The 22,213-nt window shown below is 40.4% G+C and overlaps 1 protein-coding gene across 3 annotated transcripts; it reads right to left on the minus strand.

Moving 5' to 3' along the window:
• Positions 1–18,225: 18,225 nt before the first annotated feature.
• LOC115622887 (organic cation transporter protein) lies at positions 18,226–21,027 on the minus strand. 3 transcript variants are annotated; one of them, XM_030517000.1, is made up of 3 exons: positions 20,925–21,027; positions 19,386–19,987; positions 18,226–19,332 (listed from the first exon to the last, which is right to left on the minus strand). In XM_030517000.1, exons 2-3 carry the CDS (start codon positions 19,904–19,906, stop codon positions 18,366–18,368), a joined length of 1,488 nt encoding a protein of 495 aa, XP_030372860.1. In that variant the 5' UTR covers positions 19,907–19,987; positions 20,925–21,027; the 3' UTR covers positions 18,226–18,365. The 3 variants fall into 3 exon arrangements, with proteins under 3 accessions (XP_030372860.1, XP_030372851.1, XP_030372870.1); XM_030516991.1 differs by having other exon boundaries at positions 20,859–21,015; XM_030517010.1 differs by having other exon boundaries at positions 19,386–19,980; positions 20,859–21,008.
• Positions 21,028–22,213: the final 1,186 nt, after the last annotated feature.

Consider the following 22,213-nt stretch of genomic DNA (forward strand, 5'->3'; position numbering starts at 1 on the left):
GGCCACTCTGGGAGCTGGTGGTGACGGGACTAACCAAAAGGATGCAGGCATGTTAGAGTCTGTCTTGTGGCCTTTGGCTTTGCCCCGACTATGCCAGATTTTTGTGTCGGCGAAGCAGAAGATAAAAAAAATATATACAAATCCACGTGCGCAATGTGCGGGCCAAAGCTGTAAGCTCACCTTTGATTGTCTTAGCGCTATTCGCAGCTCTGTCGGCTGGGTGTAGATGGACATCCTGAGAGAAAGGGTTTGTAGCTGGGTTGCCCGGACAATGGGGGTTTCTTTTGCTTGTCTGTTCTTTCTTGTCTGGGCTTAGATGGTTGTCGTGTTTTGTTTACAGTCTCTGTTAATATTTCAGTTATATAGAGGCTTCTGCTTTGCCTTGTGTTCAAATAAAACAGTTTGAAGCTACTGCCACGATGTTACAAGATGGCGGTTGCTGCATTTGGCTCATTTTACTTTAAGAGAATTACATTTTTAATTAAAAAACTTTGGCAAAAGACAACAAATTCGGCTAGTTTGAAGTTCGAATAAAATTCAATACCAAATCGCCAGCTGTTTCCCAATCGATAAGGCCAGCCTTAAATAAGTAACCCCCCCCACATGCGGAACGAAACGAAGCGCAAATGTAAACCACAAAACATCGCCACAGAATGTCGAGCTGTAGAGCTGGCGCGACGACTGACGCACGACTGCCGAGTGGGCGCTCTCACATAAATTCAAGATGTGGCCATAAGATTTATGACGATTACGAACGTGGAATTTTGGCGCAGGCAATAGACAAAGTGAAAAGATAGCGGACAAAGTTGCGCGCAACATTTGCGCGCGCCTGTGGCCTTTGAACTTGGGCTTTGAGCTTCTTTTATGTGCTAGGGATGGCCCCAGATAAGAGTGTAGTACTCACGACACCAAAATTTTGATTCACGCATCTGACAATCTGATGCCTCAAGAATAGGCAAGTATGGAAAGGAAAATAGACTTTTAGTTAATTGATAAATATTAGTTTTTGATTACAATACGAGCATTCACGTAATTCATTCACGTTTGTTACAACTTTTATATATATATACTACTATGTTTAAGATGAATTTGTATGTACGATGAATGATATATTAGTATGCAATGGATATAAATGCCCTTTAACAAATATTTCATCTGCGCAACTGACACAGTCATGGCTCACGCCCATATCTGACTTTTACGTTGATATTCCGGCCCTTCATTTTCCTTAGGCATATAAAATACACATAAAAATTGCAGCTGTGGGAAACTTGAGAGTTGGCCACCATCGGCCACTCAGCGTATGTGCAACTTTATTTTGTCAGAGGGAGCGCCTCAATTTAAGTTTCAATTTCACAGTCGAATTTATGGCATTTGTGCGTTTTGCGTATATTTTACGGCCGCTTACGATGACCAACTTTAAGTGAATTCTGACATAAAAGCATTAGCCAAGGAGAGATGCATAAAAATCTCAGATATATGCGTGTATATACAAATATTTAATCAGTATGAGCAATATATGTAAGTACGACTATATACATACATACTACATAGCATTCGCCGTTCTAAAATGATTAACTTGCACGATGCGCCATCGGACCTTGTCGACAACTTGCCTAATAAATCTTGTATGTTGGCCAAATAAATAGCGGCACTTAGTTGCTCATTCACGGCCTCCGCCCTCCGGCTATGTGGTTTGTCGCCGGGGTCGTCGTAGCAGTGGCGTTAAAATCCGATTTTTAAAATGCTCACAGCTATAAGAAAACAAAAAAATAAACAAAACAAACAAATATATACGAAGAGCAGGCAATTTTTAATTTACTGTTCCGTTACGTCCTTAATAAAATCCAGAGAACATTTTTCCGCGCCATTTGCCAGGCATGAAGCAACCCCGTCCCACTTCATCAATCAGTTGTCAACGTCGTCATTGTCTCGGATCCTCGACGCTTTCGTCCATCCGGCAGACACAACAGGGTCTTGCTTCATAATCCGGCTTATTATGCAAAGTAAATGCGGTCCTTCCCGCCATGATAATCTGTATTATATTTCATTGTCGTAACCAAGGCTTGTAAATGCGTTAACAGAGGCAAGTGCGGCCCAGAATTCTGAAGCGTCCCGTACACGCTTCTTTCGCGTCAATTGTGAAATATTTACGGTTTCCGGTTTCCATGCCGACTGGAACGATTGCTTATACACTCATTTGTCGCTCGTTTTGTAGTTGTAAAATAAACCGTTTGTATCCTTATAATCATAGGCATATATGAGTGTACATATCTATCAAGTACTTGGCATTAACTTTTATGAGAGGTCTTTAACCAACAAACATGCAGAGTCGGCTGTATACTATATAATATAATATGAAGCAAGTGGAAATGCTGAAGTCGGGTGTCCCGACTTTGAAATACTGTGTAGAATAATTGTAGAAAATCAAATAAGTGGTAAAGCTAAAGTCGGGTGCCCCGACTTTGAAATACATATTACTCTGTATAATTATAGAAATCAATAAAATTACGAAAATTACAACAAAAAAAAAAAAAGAGTACTATTTCCATTAAAAATAATCCTGCACTCAAGAAACGGCATCTCTTCAAAATTAGGACCTACCTATCAGGTGGGCATAAATAAGCAGAAGGGAACTGAACTGCTACCGATTGCGTGTGTATTCTGTATTCAATTAGGATCGTGCATCCATGTGTTGTGAAAAATTACCTATAGCAGAACACCACGTTTGTTTACATTTCAGATGTACATTTCATATACAGAGTATAAAGACATTTCCTTCGGCATCGATGAGTCTGGCATTATTGTGATTGTCTTTTACGTCAACCAGCAATTTCCATAATGTTTTCAATTTCACAATTTTATTTCAGTTTTATACGTGTGTATCATGTGTTGATGTGTTTGTCACATATGTATGAATTCTTCGGTCGTAGCATTTGTAGGATTGCGGTCGCTTGGCTATTACCATATTAAATGGTGTCTTGATGCTGATAAAGTATACAAGATACAAGAATACGAAACGAATCAAATACAAATGCTACGGCCACGTTTCGTAACGGACACGTTATATTCTATTTTGTTACACTTGACAGTGAGACACTTGGTTACTTGGGAAAGGTGGATTGGGGATGTGGATAATAAAACAAGAAGAGAAGCTTAAGTCGGGTGTCCCGATTTTGAAATACTCTGTAATTGGTATTCTTACGTAAAGCGTGTATAACTGCATACAAAAAACAAAACAAACGAGAGAACGCTACAGTCGAGCAAGCCCGACAGTAAAATACTCTGTACCCAGGTAAACTTCCAACAATGAGCAGAAGCAAAAGGAAGAAGAAGAGCGAACGTGATGCTGCAGCTTGTCGGCGTAGTACCGGAGTGAAATTGTTTCGCTAATAACTTTTCTTAGAATTAACCGATACGTAAAACACACATTGCACACGAAATCTATGAATATATACCATATACTTTATGGGGTCGGAGATGCTTACAGCAGCTTTTACCCTACGGGTTCAGGGTATAAAAAACATAATGCATCTTTTTGCGGAATTTGGTATCTTTAGCTCTTATACTTAGTCTCTGAGATCCAGGTGCTCATACGGACAGACGGACAGACAGACATAGATCGACTCGTCTTGTCATGCTGATCAAGAATATACTTGTATATACTTTGTATGGTCAGCCACGCTTTCTTCTGCCTGCTACATTTTTCAGTTAACGTAAACCTAATATACAATTGTACATTTCATGTATGAAGAAATTCTGAAAATACCTCCAGTTAGTGATTATGAGTCTGTGTGCTAAGTTTCATAATGAGAGGCCGATCTAACAAGATGTTATAGCCATATATGTATTAGTGACCAAGCAGTGCCCGCAGCTGATGTTGTTGTTACTGCTTTCAACAGGCACACAAGACATACACAGACACACATTCAGGCATAGACACGCATAATTATTCTATACATACAGTGGCGAGCACATGTGGATACATGTTTATCACTTTTCGTCTATAATGCCTATGAAATCTTTAAAAATAAATCAATCCTTGAAAATATTTTTTTGTTTTATTTATTATTATTAATTTAATAAAAAAATTAGTAACTGATTTTTCAAAACATAATTTTTTTAATATTTGGTCTAAGATTTAATTACCCTATTTATGCAATTGGGAATACTATTAACTACATTTTGTATGTGGTCGCGTGGAATCATGCACCACTCCGTCTGCACGCGGCTCCATAGCTCATCCAAACTCCACTAAACCAAAAACAAGAGAGAACGCTACAGTCGAGCAAGCCCGACAGTGTAATACCCTGTACCCAGGTAAACTTGCGTCACTGAGTTATATGCGCCCATAGCAGCAGCAAAAAGAGGAAGAAGAAGAGTGAACTTGTTGCTGCAGTTTGTGGGGGTTGTACTGCCGAAAATTTGTTTTGCTAATAACTTTTCTTAGAATTGACAGAATTGAATAAAATTTTGAACAACAATAGACAATTATATATAAATTATGTGTGCAAAGTTTGGTTTAGGTAGCATTTGAAATGTGGACGCTATTGACGAAATTCTGTAGCGGGGGAAGGGGGGGAAAATTCCAAAAAATAAAATAAACTCGTCCTTACTCGGACCTAGGAGAATCTGGATGCCCACTTTGGTTATTCCAGCTTTTATAGTTTCTGAGATCCTTGCGTTCATCCAGACGGACGGACAGACGGACAGACGGACGGACGGACAGACGGACAGACGGACAGACGGACGGACATGTCTAGATCGATTTCTCTCGTCATGCTGATCAAGAATATATATACTTTATGGGGTCGGAGATGCTTCCTTCTGTATGTTACATACTTTGCACAAACCTAATATACCCTTTTTACCCTACGGGTACAGGGTATAACAAGTAAAAAAGCTAAAGTCGGGTGTCCCGACTTTGAAATACTCTGTACATATGTTTACAATAATTATAGAAAATAAAACAAGGAAAAAAGCTAAAGTCGGGTGTCCCGACTTTGAAATACTCTGTACATATGTTTACAATAATTATAGAAAAAAAAAAAAAAATAAGAAAATTTAAAAAAAATTGATCGATTTTACCTTTCTCGGTATTCGAACTCACGTAAAGGGTGTATAATTGCACATTTACAAAGCAATTGCGTCTGTGTGAGTGTATGTATGTTTATGTGCGTCTATTTGTGTCTGTGTAAGCATTTTCGCAGTCAACTAAACAGCAACATCAACAACAGGCGAGAATTTGTTTTGCTAATAACTTTTCTTAGAATTGACCGAATTGAATAAAATTTGGAACAACAGTAGACAATTATATATAAATTATGTGTGCAAAGTTTGGTTTAGGTAGCATTTGAAATATGGACGCTATTCTGCAGCGGGGGAAGGGGGGGAAAATTAAAAAAAAACAAGTAAAAAAGCTAATGTTGGGTGTCCCGACTTTGAAATACTCTGTACATATGTTTACAATAATTATAGAAAATAAAAAAAAAAAAAGAAAAAAAAATTGGATCGATTTTACCTCTCTCGGTATTCGAACTCACGTAAAGGGTGTATAATTGCACATTTACATAGCAATTGCGTCTGTGTGAGTGTATGTATGCCTATGCGCATCTATTCGTGTCTGTGTAAGCATTTTCGCTTGAGCAGCGCTGCAGCAGCAAATATATTTATGGCTATAACTTCTTGGTAAATCGGTCTATAATAGTGAAACTTGGCATACGGACACATAATTACTAACTGGGGGTATTTGCAATATTTTAGTTCGAAATTCCAAGAATTACGGGAGTTAGAGAAAATCGCATTTGCGGGGGAGAGGGGGGAGGGAGGGAAATTCCAAAATATACATTTTCTGCGTATTCACACAAGGCATCTGGGACTAAAATTTGGTGTTCCTAGGTCTTATAGTCTCCGAGATATAGGCGATTATACGAATGGAAAATCGGGAAAACCCCCATAGGGGGGAAGTGGGGGGGAAAATCAAAAAAATAAAACAAACTCGTATAGAATACACACATAACGCATCTTTGTGCAAAATTTGGTGTCTCTATCTCTTATAGTCTCTGAGATCCAGGTGTTCATACGGACGGACAGACGGACAGACAGACAGACAGGGCTAGATCGACTCGTCTCGTCATGCTGATCAAGAATATATATACTTTGTGGGGTCTGCCACGCCTCCTTCTGCCTGTTACATTTTTCAGCTCCCGCAAACCTAATATACTCTTGTACATTTCATGTACAGAGTATAATAAACTCGTCCTTACTCGGACCTAGGAGAATCTGGATGCCAACTTTGGTTATTCTAGCTTTTATAGTTTCTGAGATCCGTGCGTTCATCCAGACGGACAGACGGACGAACGGACGGACATGTCTAGATCGATTTCTCTCGTCATGCTGATTCAGATTATATACACTTTATTGGGTCGGAGATGCATGCATGTTACATACTTTGCACAAACCTGATATACCCTTTTTACCCTACGGGTACAGGGTATAAAAAAAAACAAAAGAGAACGCTACAGTCGAGCAAGCCCGACAGTGTAATACCCTGTACCCAGGTAAACTTCCGTCACTGAGTTATATGCGCCCAAAGCAGCAGCAAAAAGAGGAAGAAGAAGAGCGAACTTGTTGCTGCAGTTTGTGGGGGTTGTACTGGCGAGAATTTGTTTCGCTAATAACTTTTCTTAGAATTGACAGAATTGAATAAAATTTTAAACAAAAGTAGATAATTATTTATAAATTATGTGTGCAAAGTTTGGTTTAGATAGCATTTGAAATGTGGACGCTATTGACGAAATTCTTCAGCGAGGGAAGGGGGGGAAAATTAAAAAAAATAAAATAAACTCGTCCTTACTCGGATCTAGGAGAATCTGGATGCCAACTTTGGTTATTCTAGCTTTTATAGTTTCTGAGATCCTCGCGTTCATCCAGACGGACAGACGGACGGACATGTCTAGATCGATTTCTCTCGTCATGCTGATCACGAATATATAGACTTTATGGGGTCGGAGATGCTTCCTTCTATATGTTACATACTTTGCACAAACCTAATATACCCTTTTTACCCTACGGGTATAGGGTATAAAAATCGGGACGTGAAATCGCTAATTCCCTTGGAATGTGCCACCGAACTGTTTTGCAAGTTCGAAAAGGCGCAATATTGGCTTGCCTTTAGCGTCAAAATCTCGACCACATCTTCTTACCGACAAGGATGCGCAGGCTATGAATCATATCATGTCCACCACGAAGAAGACAACACCAAACAAGAGAGAACGCTACAGTCGAGCAAACCCGACAGTAAAATAGTAAAATTAAAAATAAAATTTTTTTTAAATTAAATTATAAAAAAAAGTGAATTAATTAATTAAATTAATAAAGAAAATGTATTTAATACATACATACATTTACATCACGTGTCTATGCGTGTATGTTTACAGCACAAAGTTGAAACAAAGCAGCAACAACAACTACAGCTGCGGGCAGCGCTGTCAGCAGAGCTGCAGGCAGCGCATGAGCAGCGATTTTATTTATGGCTATAACTTTCTTCAGAATTGACCAATCATGATGAAACTTGGCATACGGATACATAAGCACTAACTGGATATAAAATCCAAATTTCAAAAATTACGGGATTTATGGAAAAAACACGAATTGCGGAGGAATGAGTGGGGTGCATCGAAAAAAACTCAAACTCGCACTTTCTCGGACTTAGGTGAATCTGGATGCCAAGTTTGGTTGTTCTAGCTCTTTTACTTTCTGAGATCCTTGCGTTCATACAGACATACGGACGGACAGACAGACGGACATGGCTGTATCGACTCGGCTTGTCATCCTGATCAATAATATATATACTTTTGGGGGTCTGCCACGCCTCCTTCTGTCGGTTACATACAATCGCACAAAACTTGTATACCCTTACACCCTTTGGGTATACATATTTATTAAAAATCAACATATGTATCGATGTCAAGTTTTTCATATACAAGTATATCTGCATGAGTGTTTGTCATGGCGATTTTCGTTTGCGATGCATAATATCGATGTTCATTTCGGATTTACATCCCTATCCAGCGAGTTACGCGTCTGATCGCAGTAGACGTGCAACCCTTCAGCATTGTAAATGACAGCAGATTTTGTCAGTTAATGGAGGAAATGGACCCGTGCTATAAATTGCCTAGCAAAACTTATTTTTCGTGACGCAGCACTTCTAAGGAGAATAATAATAGACAGGATGTCCTAAAACTTGACATTCTTGATGTTGAGAGCCCGCTTGAAACAGTGCTTTCAAAATGATAAAACGTCTTTTAAAAACCAGCGACGTATTAATACCCAAACGTTTGAGCATGCCTAAAGCTTCACTGCCATTTTCCGCAGGGGAAATTGAAATTTTGAAGGAACTGGCTGAACTATTTTCGCCGTTTTAAGAATCAACTCTGGCCATTTTCGAAAGCAATAATTAAACAAATTATCTTGTCATTCCATTAACTTGCAAACTATACAAAGAAATAACTTGCTACAAAAAAGGGATGACACAAAAATATAATTTTAATTAAAAAATTGGGACGGATTACGACGGGCAATAGGTATTGCTAGTCTTATGACAAGACGATAAATAATAGATGACTTCATGAAGAAATATATTACTTTTTCTAGGACTACAAGAGTGGAAGAGCAATGATATACTCAGTGTTCGTTTAGAGCCCGTGGAGCTACTCGAAGTCATTGAATATTTTGGAATTACACGTCATCAAAATATTTAGTGGGGAGATTGATAAAATTACCCGTTCATGGCCATTCAGCTACAGCTTAATCATTTGTCCTCTCGACTCAACGAACCCAATTCGTATGTAAATTCAAAACTGTTTTTCCCCAAAATGACATTGTTATGTAGCAGAAGGATAAAATGAAAAGGGCGTATGAAAAAATTCAAACCGACTTAAAAACTCTAAAATTAAGCTATCATAAGGTTTTACAGCCAGCTATCAAGGGGCACTGAGAACAAGTTCCAGTAAAAGGTGAACCTGGAATTGGCTTGTGGGAGGCACTTCAAGGGTGCTACCTTTTAAAAATTAAAAAAAGTGCAGTAAATGCCATTAAAGTAGACAAGCAGACAACGAAGACGTCTGGGGTGATGGCTATGACCAACATCAAATCACAGCAGAGCAGACGGCAAAAGAGATAGAGGAGCTGCTGACAAGCATAGAGACAGAGAAGCGGTAATGGCAGCTAAGCACACGTACTGTTAGTCAGCCAGAGCCATGCCTTGCTTATCCTTATCGGACGCCAAGTGCCGGAATGTGTCCCAGTGTCCGTGAGCCTAAGCATCCATGTCCATGTGTTTTCGTGTGCGTTACGTACTCGCAAGGCTGTACCCATGCATATAAAACGGTAAAGCTGCAGAGGGCTTTTAATTGTCTGTACGGGATGACAGCTTTAAGTGCTTAACGACACGGGGAGGACATCACTGCGACTTTGTTGCCTTTTGTATATCTTTTGGCTGGCAAAAGGGACAAATGTTCTGGATTTTTAATTAAAGCGCAGTCATAATATTATGTTTATTTATTATGCTCCGCAGTTTCGTAGAATGTTATAGGTGAACGCCTATCCTTCTCTACCAAAACGTTGCACTCCTTCATTATGATACTAGCAGCAGGGTGTACAGGACATTCCCTTCCGCACAACCCTTTTAAAATCCCTGCACATCAGCACAGATTTGAGTGCCGGCAAGACGTGTAAAAAGTAATTGTTTCGTACCCATAACCATTCTCGTCTAGATATTTTACATTTTTCATCGGTCTGGCGTTAAAATGCAAATTGAGTGCCCTATCTGCGATTGTCATGGCACCGCATAACCACCGACCATGGTTACCAACAATTTCCAGCTTGCCATGTCCATCGCTATTCCCTTATAGATCCACATGTTCCTTTCTCCCGATTATGTTTTATTGTGTCGTTTTGTTGCCCATTTCGTTCATGTCGTCAGATTAAATGCACACAGCACTTTAATGATGCTACCAATTGTCATATTTGCACAGCATTTGGAGGGGAACTTTCAGCAACACCAGAAAATATTGGCATTTTTACCACCTATTCGCCCCAAAAAAGAAAATCTGAGGTGGGTGGAAAATGCAACCAAAGAAAAGCTTCAAAATGAAAGATTTCATATAATCTCGTTAACCTTTGTCGTATAAGTAAGTTATTAAAAGTTATTTGCTGCCTTGTTAATTTCATTTAAGTATAAATAAAGTATCTATATTCTGAATCAGCATGACGAAAGAAATCGGTCTAGAATTGTCCGCCCTTCTGTCCGTCCGTCCATCTATCCGTCTAGGTGAACGCCTGGTTTTTGGAAACGGCTGAGCGCACGTTAACCAAACTTGGTATGTAGACGCTTCGGTTCCCAGATTTTTTTTAATTCCCCCTATCCACGCTGTAGAATTTGGTCAATACTGGCCACATTTCATAATCTATAAACTTAATATTATTTACATTTGTTTAAATTTCATCCAAATTGGTGAATTGGAAAAAAAGCTATTAGCGAAACAATTTCGCTCCAGTAATACGCCCACAAAATGTAGGATCAAGTTCGCTCTTCTTCTTCTTTTTGCTTCTGCTATGGGTGCAGGAGTTTGTCTGTGCAAACAGTATTTGACTGTCGGGCCTGCTCGACTCTAGCGTTCTCTCTTGTTTATACAATATAATTTGCTTATCTTCATAAAAGGGCAGGTAACAGAAATTGGCAGAATTTATTCTCCAATTTTATGAGATTGGACAAAAATTCTTCGCAGGTGTGATGCATGCTCTTCAGCACCTTAATTGCACAAAATCATTCTATAAAAGAATGTCTTTTTATTATACTCTGTACATGCAGTGTACAAGAGTATATTAGGTTTGCGGTAGCTTAAATAATGTAACAGGCAGAAGTGGCGTGGCACACCCCACAAAGTCTGTCCGTCTGTCTGTCTGTCCGTATGAACACCTGGATCTGGGAGACTATAAGAGCTAGAGATACCAAATTTTGCGCTAAGATGCCTTTTGTGAATACGCACAAAATTTGATTTTGTGTTTATTTATTTTTGAATTTTACTCCCTCTTCCCAGCAATTAGCGATTTTCCATAACTCCTGTAATTCTGCGAATTTTTGACTCAAATTTAGAAAATATTTATGTGTCCATATGCCATCTACGTGTATGTAATATCTGCCCAAACTCTGCCCGCAGCTGTTGCTGTTGTTGCGGCTTTGAACAGGCACACAATACACAGGAATATATATACATGGACACAATTCCAATCTTAATGTTCATGGATTCCGTACTTTCCAGGACCGTTTTGGAGCTGATGGTTGAAATGGATTGGAAGTAAGCCCGAAAAAGTCAAAATGTTTAGTGATATACAAAAAGAAAGTAAAAAACACTCAATTTAGAGAAACTGAGGCTAAATAATGAGCATATCGAATACGTAGAGCGGGTAACCAACTTAGGTATAACTATGAACGAAACACTATCTTGGAATGATCATGTAAACAAAACAGTTGGAAAGCTTTATAGTTCGCTAAGGCATCTGTCTTTGACGCAGCATTTCCTTCCAGTTAAACTCAAGCTCCTAATTGCTAAGACTTACTTGACACCCTCATTATTCTATGGTATTGAAATCTTCGCGAACTGTGATGCTGTAAGCCTGAATAAAATTAAAGTAGCCTTTAATAGTATAGCGCGATTCATTTTTGACATTAGAAGTAGACAACCCATAACGACAACCCATAACGGCGTACGCAAACAAGATATACAATCTGACCCTCAACTCCTGGATAAAACTGAGAACTTTAATTTTCTTGCACAGAATTATAACACGCATAGAACCGAGTTATTTATATGAAAAAATAACCTTCTCCACGTCGAGAAGAACAAATAATTTAGTCTGCATAAGATATAAACTAGCCAGCTCGGTAAGGCACTTTTTTATATACGCTGTTCGGCTGTGGAACGATCTTCCACATAACCTGAAGACAATTACCAGCGAGACGCACTTTAGACTTAAAACTCAAGCACACTTGAAATAGTACTTCTAAATTCTCTTCAACACACGCAACGAAAAAATTGTGAAACTCTTAAATGTAATTGTAATATTAAATGTCAATTTAAACTAAATTAAACCTGTAATTAAATTAACAATTAACTGAATGAAACCGAAAAGAATATGTAATGACTAGCGTAATAACTAAAAAGTAATCTCGTACTTGTAACGCTAGGATAAGTTAATAAATAAATAAATAAATAAATAAATAAATAAATAAATGGCTGCTTGGCTGTCCACGATGATGTTGATGCATTCTTCTGTGTTTTGCAGTTGGAGTGCTACCTCTGCAGCCTTCCCTATGGCGAATACTTCCGCCTGGAAGATGCTGCAGTGGTTGGCAGCTTATACGAGTGTTTGAGTACTGGCTCTGCACATTATATTGCCGCCCCGGTTCCTGACTCCATCTTGGAGCCATCCGTGAATATATTGGTTGCACGTCGGTTCAGGCCTTTCCGCCAGTCCTCTGTACCCATTGATGTTGGCGTGTGCTTGAATCTTGCTTGCGGGGCAGTGTAGTCTGTACTACTGTGAAGCTCCCTGCCGATCGAGCTGTTTCCGTAGCCCTGAAAAGCGAAGTTTCCTATTGCGCAAAGTCTTTGAGCTGTTGAGTGCCAGCCGCTGATTCTTCTCCATCAGTTTCTAGTATGTGGCTTGCCACCATACCAATACCCCGTATAACAGTATTGGACGGACCACTGATGTGAAGATCCAATTCGTTAGTTTTGGTGAGAGGCCCCAAGTGCTACCCAGCATCTTTTGCGATGCATAGAGAGCATTTGTTGCTTTCTTCACTCTTTCTTCGACATTGGTTATCCACGTCAGTTTGCTGTCCAATAATGTGCCGAGGTATTTGACTTCCTTTTTCGGGGTAAGCGTTCACCCTCGGTGGGTTCCATCTTGGTACCTTGTATCTCTTTTATCTGCGTTGATACTTAGTCCTACGCCTGTTGCCCACCTTAGTATTTCTTGCAGAGTTGTGCCCATGACTGAGCTGATAGTCGATGGACACTTTCCCGCGATAATTATGCTTATGGCGTCAGCATAGGCAGTTATCTTTGGGGCTTTCCCGCGATGTTGTTTGAGGAGTTCGTCAACCACGAGATTCCAAAGTAGCGGCGATAGGACTCCACCTTGTGGTGTGCCTCCATGTACCCTCTTGGTTATGATTGTGGTTCCCCATTCCACATGGACTCATCTGCTGCCCTATACACCCTTTACGTGAGTTCGAATACCAAGAGAGGTAAAATCAATCAGAAAATTTTTTTTTAATTCTCTTAATTTATTAATTTCTATAACTATTCTAAGCATATGTACAGAGTATTTCAAAGTCAGAACACCCGGCTTTAGCTTTTTTTAATAATTTTTTTAATTCGTATAATTATTCTACACAGATGTACCGAGTATTTCTATGTTGGGACACCGGACTTAAGCTTTTCCACTTGTTATTAATTGATGATAGCTGTCGAAGTATTTCATAGCTTGAAGACTTGACTTTGACCCAGGGCATTAGTGGCTCCTTTAATGTAAATTGTTAATTATTATGTAAGCAAAAAAATAAATTCCAACGGGCAGTGGTGCAACACGTTGCCGACTGCTTAACATTCCTTTTTTATGGCCTTTCATTTGGGCCTAGCCCTAATGAATCACCTTGGTGGCGAGCGGTCACGTCCCAATGATTTGAAAAGAAACCATATATCGTTTAGTTGGCATTTGGCCGACTGGTCGGCACGTTCAATTGCTTTTGCGGTCATAACACGATACACGTGGCCGATAAGGGGTATTTCATCCAGTTCTTTAGAATTGAGCTCAATTAGTCAAAGCAAATTTGCTATCGTTGGGCAATCAGGGAACAGATTTTGACGCCAGTTTGGGTTATATTATTAATCTATAGTAACATATGTGCATATAGTAATCCAGTATAACCCAAACCGCATAGATAGGAGGCAAAGGACCGGGTCTATGGCAAAGCCCTAAACACATTTCTGTAGCTTCGAGTGTTCGCGTTCTTTTTAATTTTCTGAGCGCCAAACTTGTCAGTCAATCCGAGGAAGACGACGCCACGTTTTGGCCAGACGCTTCAGTATTTGAATACTAATTGTATTTTGCGCACGCTCCCAATCCAATTGCCACTCCCGCTCTCCGCCCTTGCAGCGCTGCGGCAAATATGATCAACTACAAAGCGCGCCATATTGACATTTGTCTTGTGTCTGTTATATGCGCCTTTTGCGCCCACGTCTGTCAGACTGGCAACCATTGAAGTTGCCATTGCCTTTGACTCTGACTCTGCCTTTGTATTGCCATTTTAAACTCCCACGACTGCTGTAATCAGAAAAAGATATGCGGCTTAGATAATGATCAGTAAGACTGGCGGGACGTTCATTCAGGCAGGCATCTACTCGTAGGTTTCCAGGCATAGCAGGCATACAGAGAGCACTGGCACTGTGCTGCTCCGGCGGTTGGAGCGCTTTGAACTTAAATGGGTTTTGTGTTGTTGCTGACATGCAGTTTACTGGTTGGTTGTTTCGCTATCCCTGTCCTTGTCGCTGTCTGCACTGCGGCTGCGACTGTGGCTTGCCAAGAAAATTTGCAATGTGATGGCATAAATGGCATGCTGGCAAAATGCTTTTGCGGTTCACTACCTCCTCGTTTTGGCTGGTGTCAACTATGCCTTAACATTGTCATCGAGCGTCTTTAATGGTGCACAGAAGTGTACTGTGTACCCAGAACAGAAACATTAATGGATAATTAAAATCGGCTATTTTCATTTCGAACAAGCCACTTGATGCTATGGTTTCATGGGCGTAGCCAGGATTTCATTCGGGGTCGTTAATATATTGCTGACATCGTTACACTTTTTGCACTCTGTACATGACAAGACGAGTCGATATAGCCCTCTCTGTCTGTCTGTCCGTATGAACACCTGCATCTCAGAGACTATAAGCTAGAGACACAAAATTTTCCACATAGATGTCATGTGTATACGCTCTGCAAGTTTGATTCCACACCCCCGTTTATGGGGATTATACGTTCGCTTAACTATTTACTTACTATATATCTTGGAGACTATAAGACCTAGGGACACCAAATTTAATTCCCTTCCTCCTCTCCTCCGCTATTAGTGATTTTTCATAACTGCCGTAATTCTTGGAGTTTTTGACTCAAATTTGGGAAATATCTACAGTTATTGCTTATACTTGTAAGTTCGTATGATGGGACGATTTTAAAGGACGTTATAGCAAACGTAATTAATTTTCCGTGCTTTTGTGTCATATTTCGTCTAAATCAACTTCCCGGGTAGGAAAAGGGGAGTTGCCCCGCTGCCCCACTTCGCTACGCCCATGAATTTCTCGGCACTTCAATGGCCATAACGTGGGTAATTGTGTTCTTAGCACGATGACGATGGCGATGACTCCGACGTCAACGTCGCCTCATCGGTGTTGGACACATCAATGACTGGTCATCATGATGTTTTTGTGTGTGTAAATAGAATGTAGCTCCGCTGTGGTGGCTTTTCAGGCGGTTAGCCATTTCTTCGGCAGTTTGTTTAGCACCATTGTCGCCTGTTGCTGCGTTATGTTAATGAATTTAATTTAAGATTGGCCATTTAGTGAATCCAAACAGATTGACTGAAGAGGGCATACCAAATGCAACCAACCAACATTAACGCCCCACTATAATAATTTAGTAAGTAGCGGGTCAGCTCAAATAATAGGCCCAGTTAGGCAACATAATTTTTTCTCATTATGACAAAGTCGTGTCGATGCTGAGGAAAAATACGAAATAGCTGTCGCCGTTCTTCCATCTTAAATTCTGGCAGTTCTGGTAAGGCTGACATGACAAGCTGCCAACGCTGATGATGCTAAACTCTTCTGGGCTGTCGTTGCTCAACTGATTGAGAGTCGTGTCGACAGAGTGGCGATTGAACGTGGCAGGATGAAGGCAGTCATGTAGCGAGCGGAGCGGAGCCAACTTCTGACGACTGAATGGCTGATCAGTCGACGCACCACAACGAAGCGGCGGAGGCATTCTAGCAGGCAGGTCCACTGTTGCATATAAATGAGTCGTTTCATAAGTTGACAATAATAATAACCTCGTGTGGAGTTTACCAAAAGATAATGTATATACTTGATAAGGGGATCACACTTGTTGATTTTGTGCAGAACTAATAGCTCGAAATGTTTTGATTTAATTTAAGGGTGTTTAAATATAAGCCCATAAACAAGTACATATACTTGTGGGGTCCATTTCATGTACAAAGTATAATTAATACATATATAAAAAAATTATCAAATAAATAAATTAATAAATTAAATTATGTGTTTATGTGCGTGTAGGTGTGCAGTACAGAATTAAATAAAAGCAGAAACAACAACATGTGCGGAGAATCCCCAACAGCTGGGGATTGTATATATAGTATATGTCGACTCTATAGGGCAACATTTTTTTTCTACCTTAGAGTAAATAAAACTAGAGAGAGCGCTACAGTCGAGCAAGCCCGACGGTGAAATACCCTGTATCCAGACAAAGTTCCGTCACTGAGTTATATGCGCCCATAGCAGAAGCAAAAAGAGGAAGAAGAAGAGCGAACTTGTTGCTGCAGTTTGGGGGGGTTGTACTGTAGAGAATTTGCTTCGCTAAAAACTTTTCTTAGAATTGACCGAATTGGATACAATTTTAAAGTGCGTAGTAGAAAACTGTACATAGATTGCGAGTGCAAAGTTTGGTTTATGTAGCTTTTAAAATGTGGACGCTATTGATGAAATTCTGTAGCGGGGAAAAAGGGGGGAAAATTTCAAAAAATACAATAAACTCGTCCTTTCTCGGACCTAGGATAATCTGGATACCAACTTTAGTTATTCTAGCTTTTATAGTTTCTGAGATCCTTGCGTTCATCCAGACGGACGGACAGACGGATGGACATGTCTAGATCGATTTCTCTCGTCATGCTGATTCAGAATATATATACTTTATGGGGTCGGAGATGCTTCCTTCTGCATGTTACATACTTTTCACAAACCTAATATACTCTTTTTACCCTACGGGTACAGGGTATAACAAGTTTAAAGGTTATTGGATTTCTATAACCACTTCTTACTGCTCATCTGCTCTTTAACAGGAAACTTGTGACCAAATTTCTCATTTGGACTATGCGTCGATTGCACTTAGTTACGTACATACATACATTCATACAAATATACATCAGTTTTCGTTTTTATAGTGACTAAAAATTAAAATATATAACATAAAGGAGACATTATCGAGTTTATTCAATGCAATTGCTGTAAAATATAGAAATCTACCCAAATTTGCTGAATCTTCGGCGAACCAATCTTCAATCGATTCCAGAGCAAAAATAATACTTACGAATCTATGCCCAAATTAAGTGACCAGATCGCCCATAAGGTTAAGCTTATGCATTTGGCCATCAAAATTTTCGATTGCGGTCCATATGACTTAATTTAACAAATCAAAACTGCTATCGACTGGTGTTCGAAAACAAGCTGAAGCAATACAAGTGTTTAAGCAGCTCGTTTTAAAGATACCCACTTCGAAAGCGCTTTTAAAATTGGCTGAAATCCATTCCAGACTTGTTTTATGATTATGTCGAATATTTTCATTTATAGTTTCCGAGATCCATGTGTTTTTGCAGATGGATGAACAGAAGGAGAGCAAGCATTACAAGCATGTGCACCAATCTGGCACACAAATTGTTCCTTTTGGATACGTGCAATAATAATGCTTCAGCTGAAGTGACTTTTCACACAAGTCGCTGCATTGCATGCACGGGAATAGCCCGTATTGGTTATTATTAAGTCTCGCACTTAGTTTGTCCACAAAAGTCAAAAGCGTAGTCAATCGTTCCACCAAAAGAGCCAAATTTCAACTGCTAACCCAGTTTTAATAATCACGAAACTGAAGCTTTTTTTTACCGTAATTACCTTTTGCATTTGGCGAGATTTTTCAATTTTTTTTTTCTGTATTCTATTTGTGTAAGCGTTCAGCGAAGCTGCACGAAAAGTATTCAAAAGGCCGACAAGGCCCAGCACGCTGATTTTGGTAGTTGTGGCACGAAGGTGGCTGCAGTTGGCTAGAAGAGCACTGGCTGGAGCGTATTAAGACCGGCTGACATATCAAAGCTCATAAATCTCTAATTTAAATTAAATTTATTAATTTTCATCCAAGTGAGAGCGGTTTTTTATGAAATAAAGTAGGACAACAAGGTACGTTTAATTTCGTGAACTACACTCAACAAAAAAAGGAATATGTACATATATAGTAAATTAATATTAGGCTTCTTGCTTCTTGCGTCCAAAACTCTCGCCATCCTCCAGTGTTTCCGGCAGTGGCATTCCGCGCGTTTCCGGCAAAAATATTGTTCCGATAACGGCTAGGACAGAGAATATACCAAAAACTAATGGCGTGATCCACTTCTTGATGGCCGCCAGCTCACAGATCAGGGGTGCTACAATCGATCCAATCCGTCCAACCATCGAACAAAGACCGACGCCATTGGAACGGACGACAGTGGGAAAGAGCTCACCCCCATACAGGTAGGCATTCGGAAAGGTAATGGAGGCACCGAAAAGACCCAAGGTGGCACAGGCTACCTGTATTTTCATATCAACCCCGGTCAAAAAGACCAGCAACAAGAGGCCAATGGCACTCAGTCCGTTCGACAGCATCATTGTTATCTTGCGCCCAAGAAACTTAGTGAGAACCACACATAAACAGGTACCAGGTATGCCTAAAGAAGCGGCTATTAGGTTGTTCATGAAGATATTGCCACCCAACTTGGAGATATACTGGGCTGTCCCATAGTAGACCATACAGACGACCAGCCAATCATTGGCCATGCATATGGTTTTGAGGCGCAAGTAGGGCGTACGAAATAGATCGCAAATATTTCCCTTCTTTGTGGGAGTGCGAGCGGCCATCACCTTGTGAGCGGCCTCTATCTCTGGTCGGATGGTATCTGTGGGCACTTTGTTGACTTTGGCGATGTGTTCCAGAATCTTAATAGACTCATCCAGGCGCCCGGTTGTAAAGAGCCATCGCGGCGATTCTGGCACCAGGCAAATGTACACGACAAACACTACTGAAAAGATTGTAATCGAGAACTGGAACCAACGCCAGGTGCGAATGAAATACGCGAATATGGCCAAGGAAGCGTGACCGATGTTAAAGGGTATCTGATACAAAATGGCGACAAGTTCGCGCTTCTTCGGTCCAATGATCTCCATAATCAATACAAAGCTGCAAAGAAAAGTGTGAGTATTCTTTGAGCTGTAGAACTGGGAGCTTCGTACCTGGTGGTCATGGTCCCGCCTGTGGCAAAAGCAACCAAAAAACGGAACAAACAGTAAAACCAGAAGTATGGCGAAAGGCACACAATTAGTCCACTGAAAAGCTGCATAAAGCAGCAACCAAGAAAGGCGGGTCGTCGCCCGCAACGGTCGGCCACCATGCCAAAGAACATACTGCCGAACATAATGCCAACCATGACGATCGATTGCGACATGCTGGCTAGGGATTTCTTATTGCACGTTAGATTCCACTCCGTTATGATTGTAGACTTAAAGACGCTCGTATCAAACTTGGCTTCCTCGCAGTCGTCGCTGCACGGATCTGTTACGTTACCGGTTTCGCAGGACTGTGGTGTGGGTGCAGCCAGAAATATGTGGCCCAGCGTATGCCAACCCGTGCCGAATTTGCAGAGGAAGATCAACGCACAGAAGAGAAACTGATAGATTTTGAAGTCCCCGATCTGTGAGATTATTGGATCGCCAGTCTTCTCCACCGGCTGCTCCTTCTTTTCTTTGTCTCCCATGTTGTGCTTTCATTCGAATCGAGTCCTTCGTGTTAAATATGTCTGTTTGTAATTGTTTCAGTGTGCGCACGAGACTACAAACTAAAATAGTTCTCTGATTACTTTCTCAAATACGTATTTGTGTACCTAGCCTAGCACAAATAAACTATGCGGCACTGTGTTCGGAGAGGTCTGGCTTGACACTGACTGGCGTGAAAAATGCTCGACCAGTAGATCGCGATTTAATTTGCAGTCTCTCCAATGCAACTGTAGCTTCAACCAAAATGTCGCAGTCTGTAGACAGAAAGCGTGCAGTTGTAGCTTCAGCTGAGTTTGCCAGTCGCGTTACTGCAATGAGTCAGGCCAGGCCTAGAGTAAGCAAGCAGCATGAGCACCTGGTGGAACTGGTGGACTGCTATGAGTTGTAAATTGGCATTTAGGCTTTTTGGCAATCAATTGACAGCAGCGCAACTCAAAGGCCAAAAGCTACACTGGCAAAAAGAAGAAGAAACTAAAGAAAAGTGTTTGGAACTGTTGTTGGCAACCGAAGTTCGCCGTTCCATTAGCCAAAGGAGTGCCAGCATGCGATACTCGGTCGGCCCAACTATATATATGCCACAGATAGCTACAGATTAAACTATTGTCTGTCTGCAGATAATCGACGGCGCAATGACTCAATTAACGAAATCGGTTAGTGGCAAGCGGCAGGAACACAATTGAGTGAAAGTTGGCCGCGCCGAGGCTTGTCATTCTCGCTGATCGCTCAGCCAGACAAGTGTGTAACAGTTCCCACGAAAGGCCAGCAACCTGAGCCGTCAACGCGCTTGCGCAACCGCCGATATCGCCAGCGACGCTACGTCAAAGGGCAACTTGTCCCAACAAATTAAAAAAAATTATATGCAAATTGTACTTGCTTGCCACATATTGCTAATCAGTTGACGACACATGTTTGTTTTTGTGTCCATACACATACTTATAGAGATGCGGGCTAATCTGCATACCGCGTTAAGTCCGCTGTGATTGTGACATTGACACTCACATGTAAAACCGAATATTTTTTGTTGTACTTATCTGTTAGACGATTAAATACGCTTTTGAAAACTTGGACGGGCACAAGAGGACAACCTCTCACTTCGGCACCACAAAACCTACTGAAAGAGACTCCCGTCTCAGCTCTGCGAGCTCTCTACGCATCTAACACGACGCTTTATTGCTCTCTTGCTTCATCTCTTATCTGCTCTTCTTAATTTATATATGTATGCACATACTTACATATGAATATGCGAATGGCTTGATAACGAATATCAAAATAATGCCAAACGTGCTCGGACATTATACATATACGCAAGAACGATGTAGCATTATTCGAAAAAATATCAAGACAGAGTGTTATTCTGTCATTCGTCACACAAATTCAAATTTCAAATGGATATATATTTTTTTCCGTCCTAGTTTTTTTGTAAAATCTGTGCAGAGCTGGACAATTATACATTTTTAAAGTCAAACTTCGGCAGATAAATATATTAATGCTTTAATGGTTTTCAAATTTAACTGTTGGACTTATAAACAATTTACATAACCACTGTGTAAAGGGAGGTCGAGAAGATTGATCCTCTTTAGGCGCCTGAAGTACGGCCAGGGTGCAGATGAAATGTTGAGACCAACAAAAAAACTATACTGAAATATAATTGTCTGCTACAAACAACTTTTTTGGGATACATAAAACTTTTAAAAGCCTTTTGGAAAAAAACAGCAATTCATGTGCAAACTATTCTATTAATTATTATTTTAACAAGTATATGTTAAATACACATACACATACACACATAAATACACTTGAAGCTCTAATTAAAGTAGATGTGTCGCTTTTAGATTCATGTGTGCATCTCGATGCCCAAGATTGTGGGAAAACTTATACTCGTATGTAAAAACTTATCGAAAGCTTCATCATGTGTTATGAGGTACATACAAGAGCAAATTACAATTCGAAATCTTCAGTCTACAAATAAAATTACGCTTCCAATAAGTATTTAATTTCCAGGGCACATAGCACGCAATCTAAATTTTTTTATAGTTTTGCCATAAAAAAATGCATAAAGCTGACAACAGTGGAGGAGACTCAGGTAGGGAGAGGGGCGGCATCAAAGCCTTTGCCAATCTGGACGAAAATTGCCAACTCAGCGCTGGCATGCATATATCATCTTTATGCAGGACCACGCCCCTCTCTGCTCGACTCTGTACGCACATATTGACAAATGCAGCAGCACCCAACGCACCCGTTCACAACCAGCGCGGCAATGTCTTAAATGTCTTTGGCACTATTTGAGT

Source organism: Scaptodrosophila lebanonensis, unplaced genomic scaffold, assembly GCF_003285725.1.
Source record: "Scaptodrosophila lebanonensis strain 11010-0011.00,11010-0021.00 unplaced genomic scaffold, SlebRS2 tig00000001-arrow-pilon, whole genome shotgun sequence".
Lineage (NCBI taxonomy): Eukaryota > Metazoa > Arthropoda > Insecta > Diptera > Drosophilidae > Scaptodrosophila > Scaptodrosophila lebanonensis.

What these genes read in the sequence shown, in the direction of transcription:
- LOC115622887 (XM_030517000.1), bottom strand. Translation starts at nt 19,906, where the DNA reads ATGGGAGACAAAGAAAAGAAGGAGCAGCCGGTGGAGAAGACTGGCGAT. An exon ending in GGCGGGACCATGACCACCAG is followed by an intron (nt 19,333 to 19,385) that starts GTACGAAGCTCC and finishes TTTTCTTTGCAG; the next exon opens with CTTTGTATTGATTATGGAGA.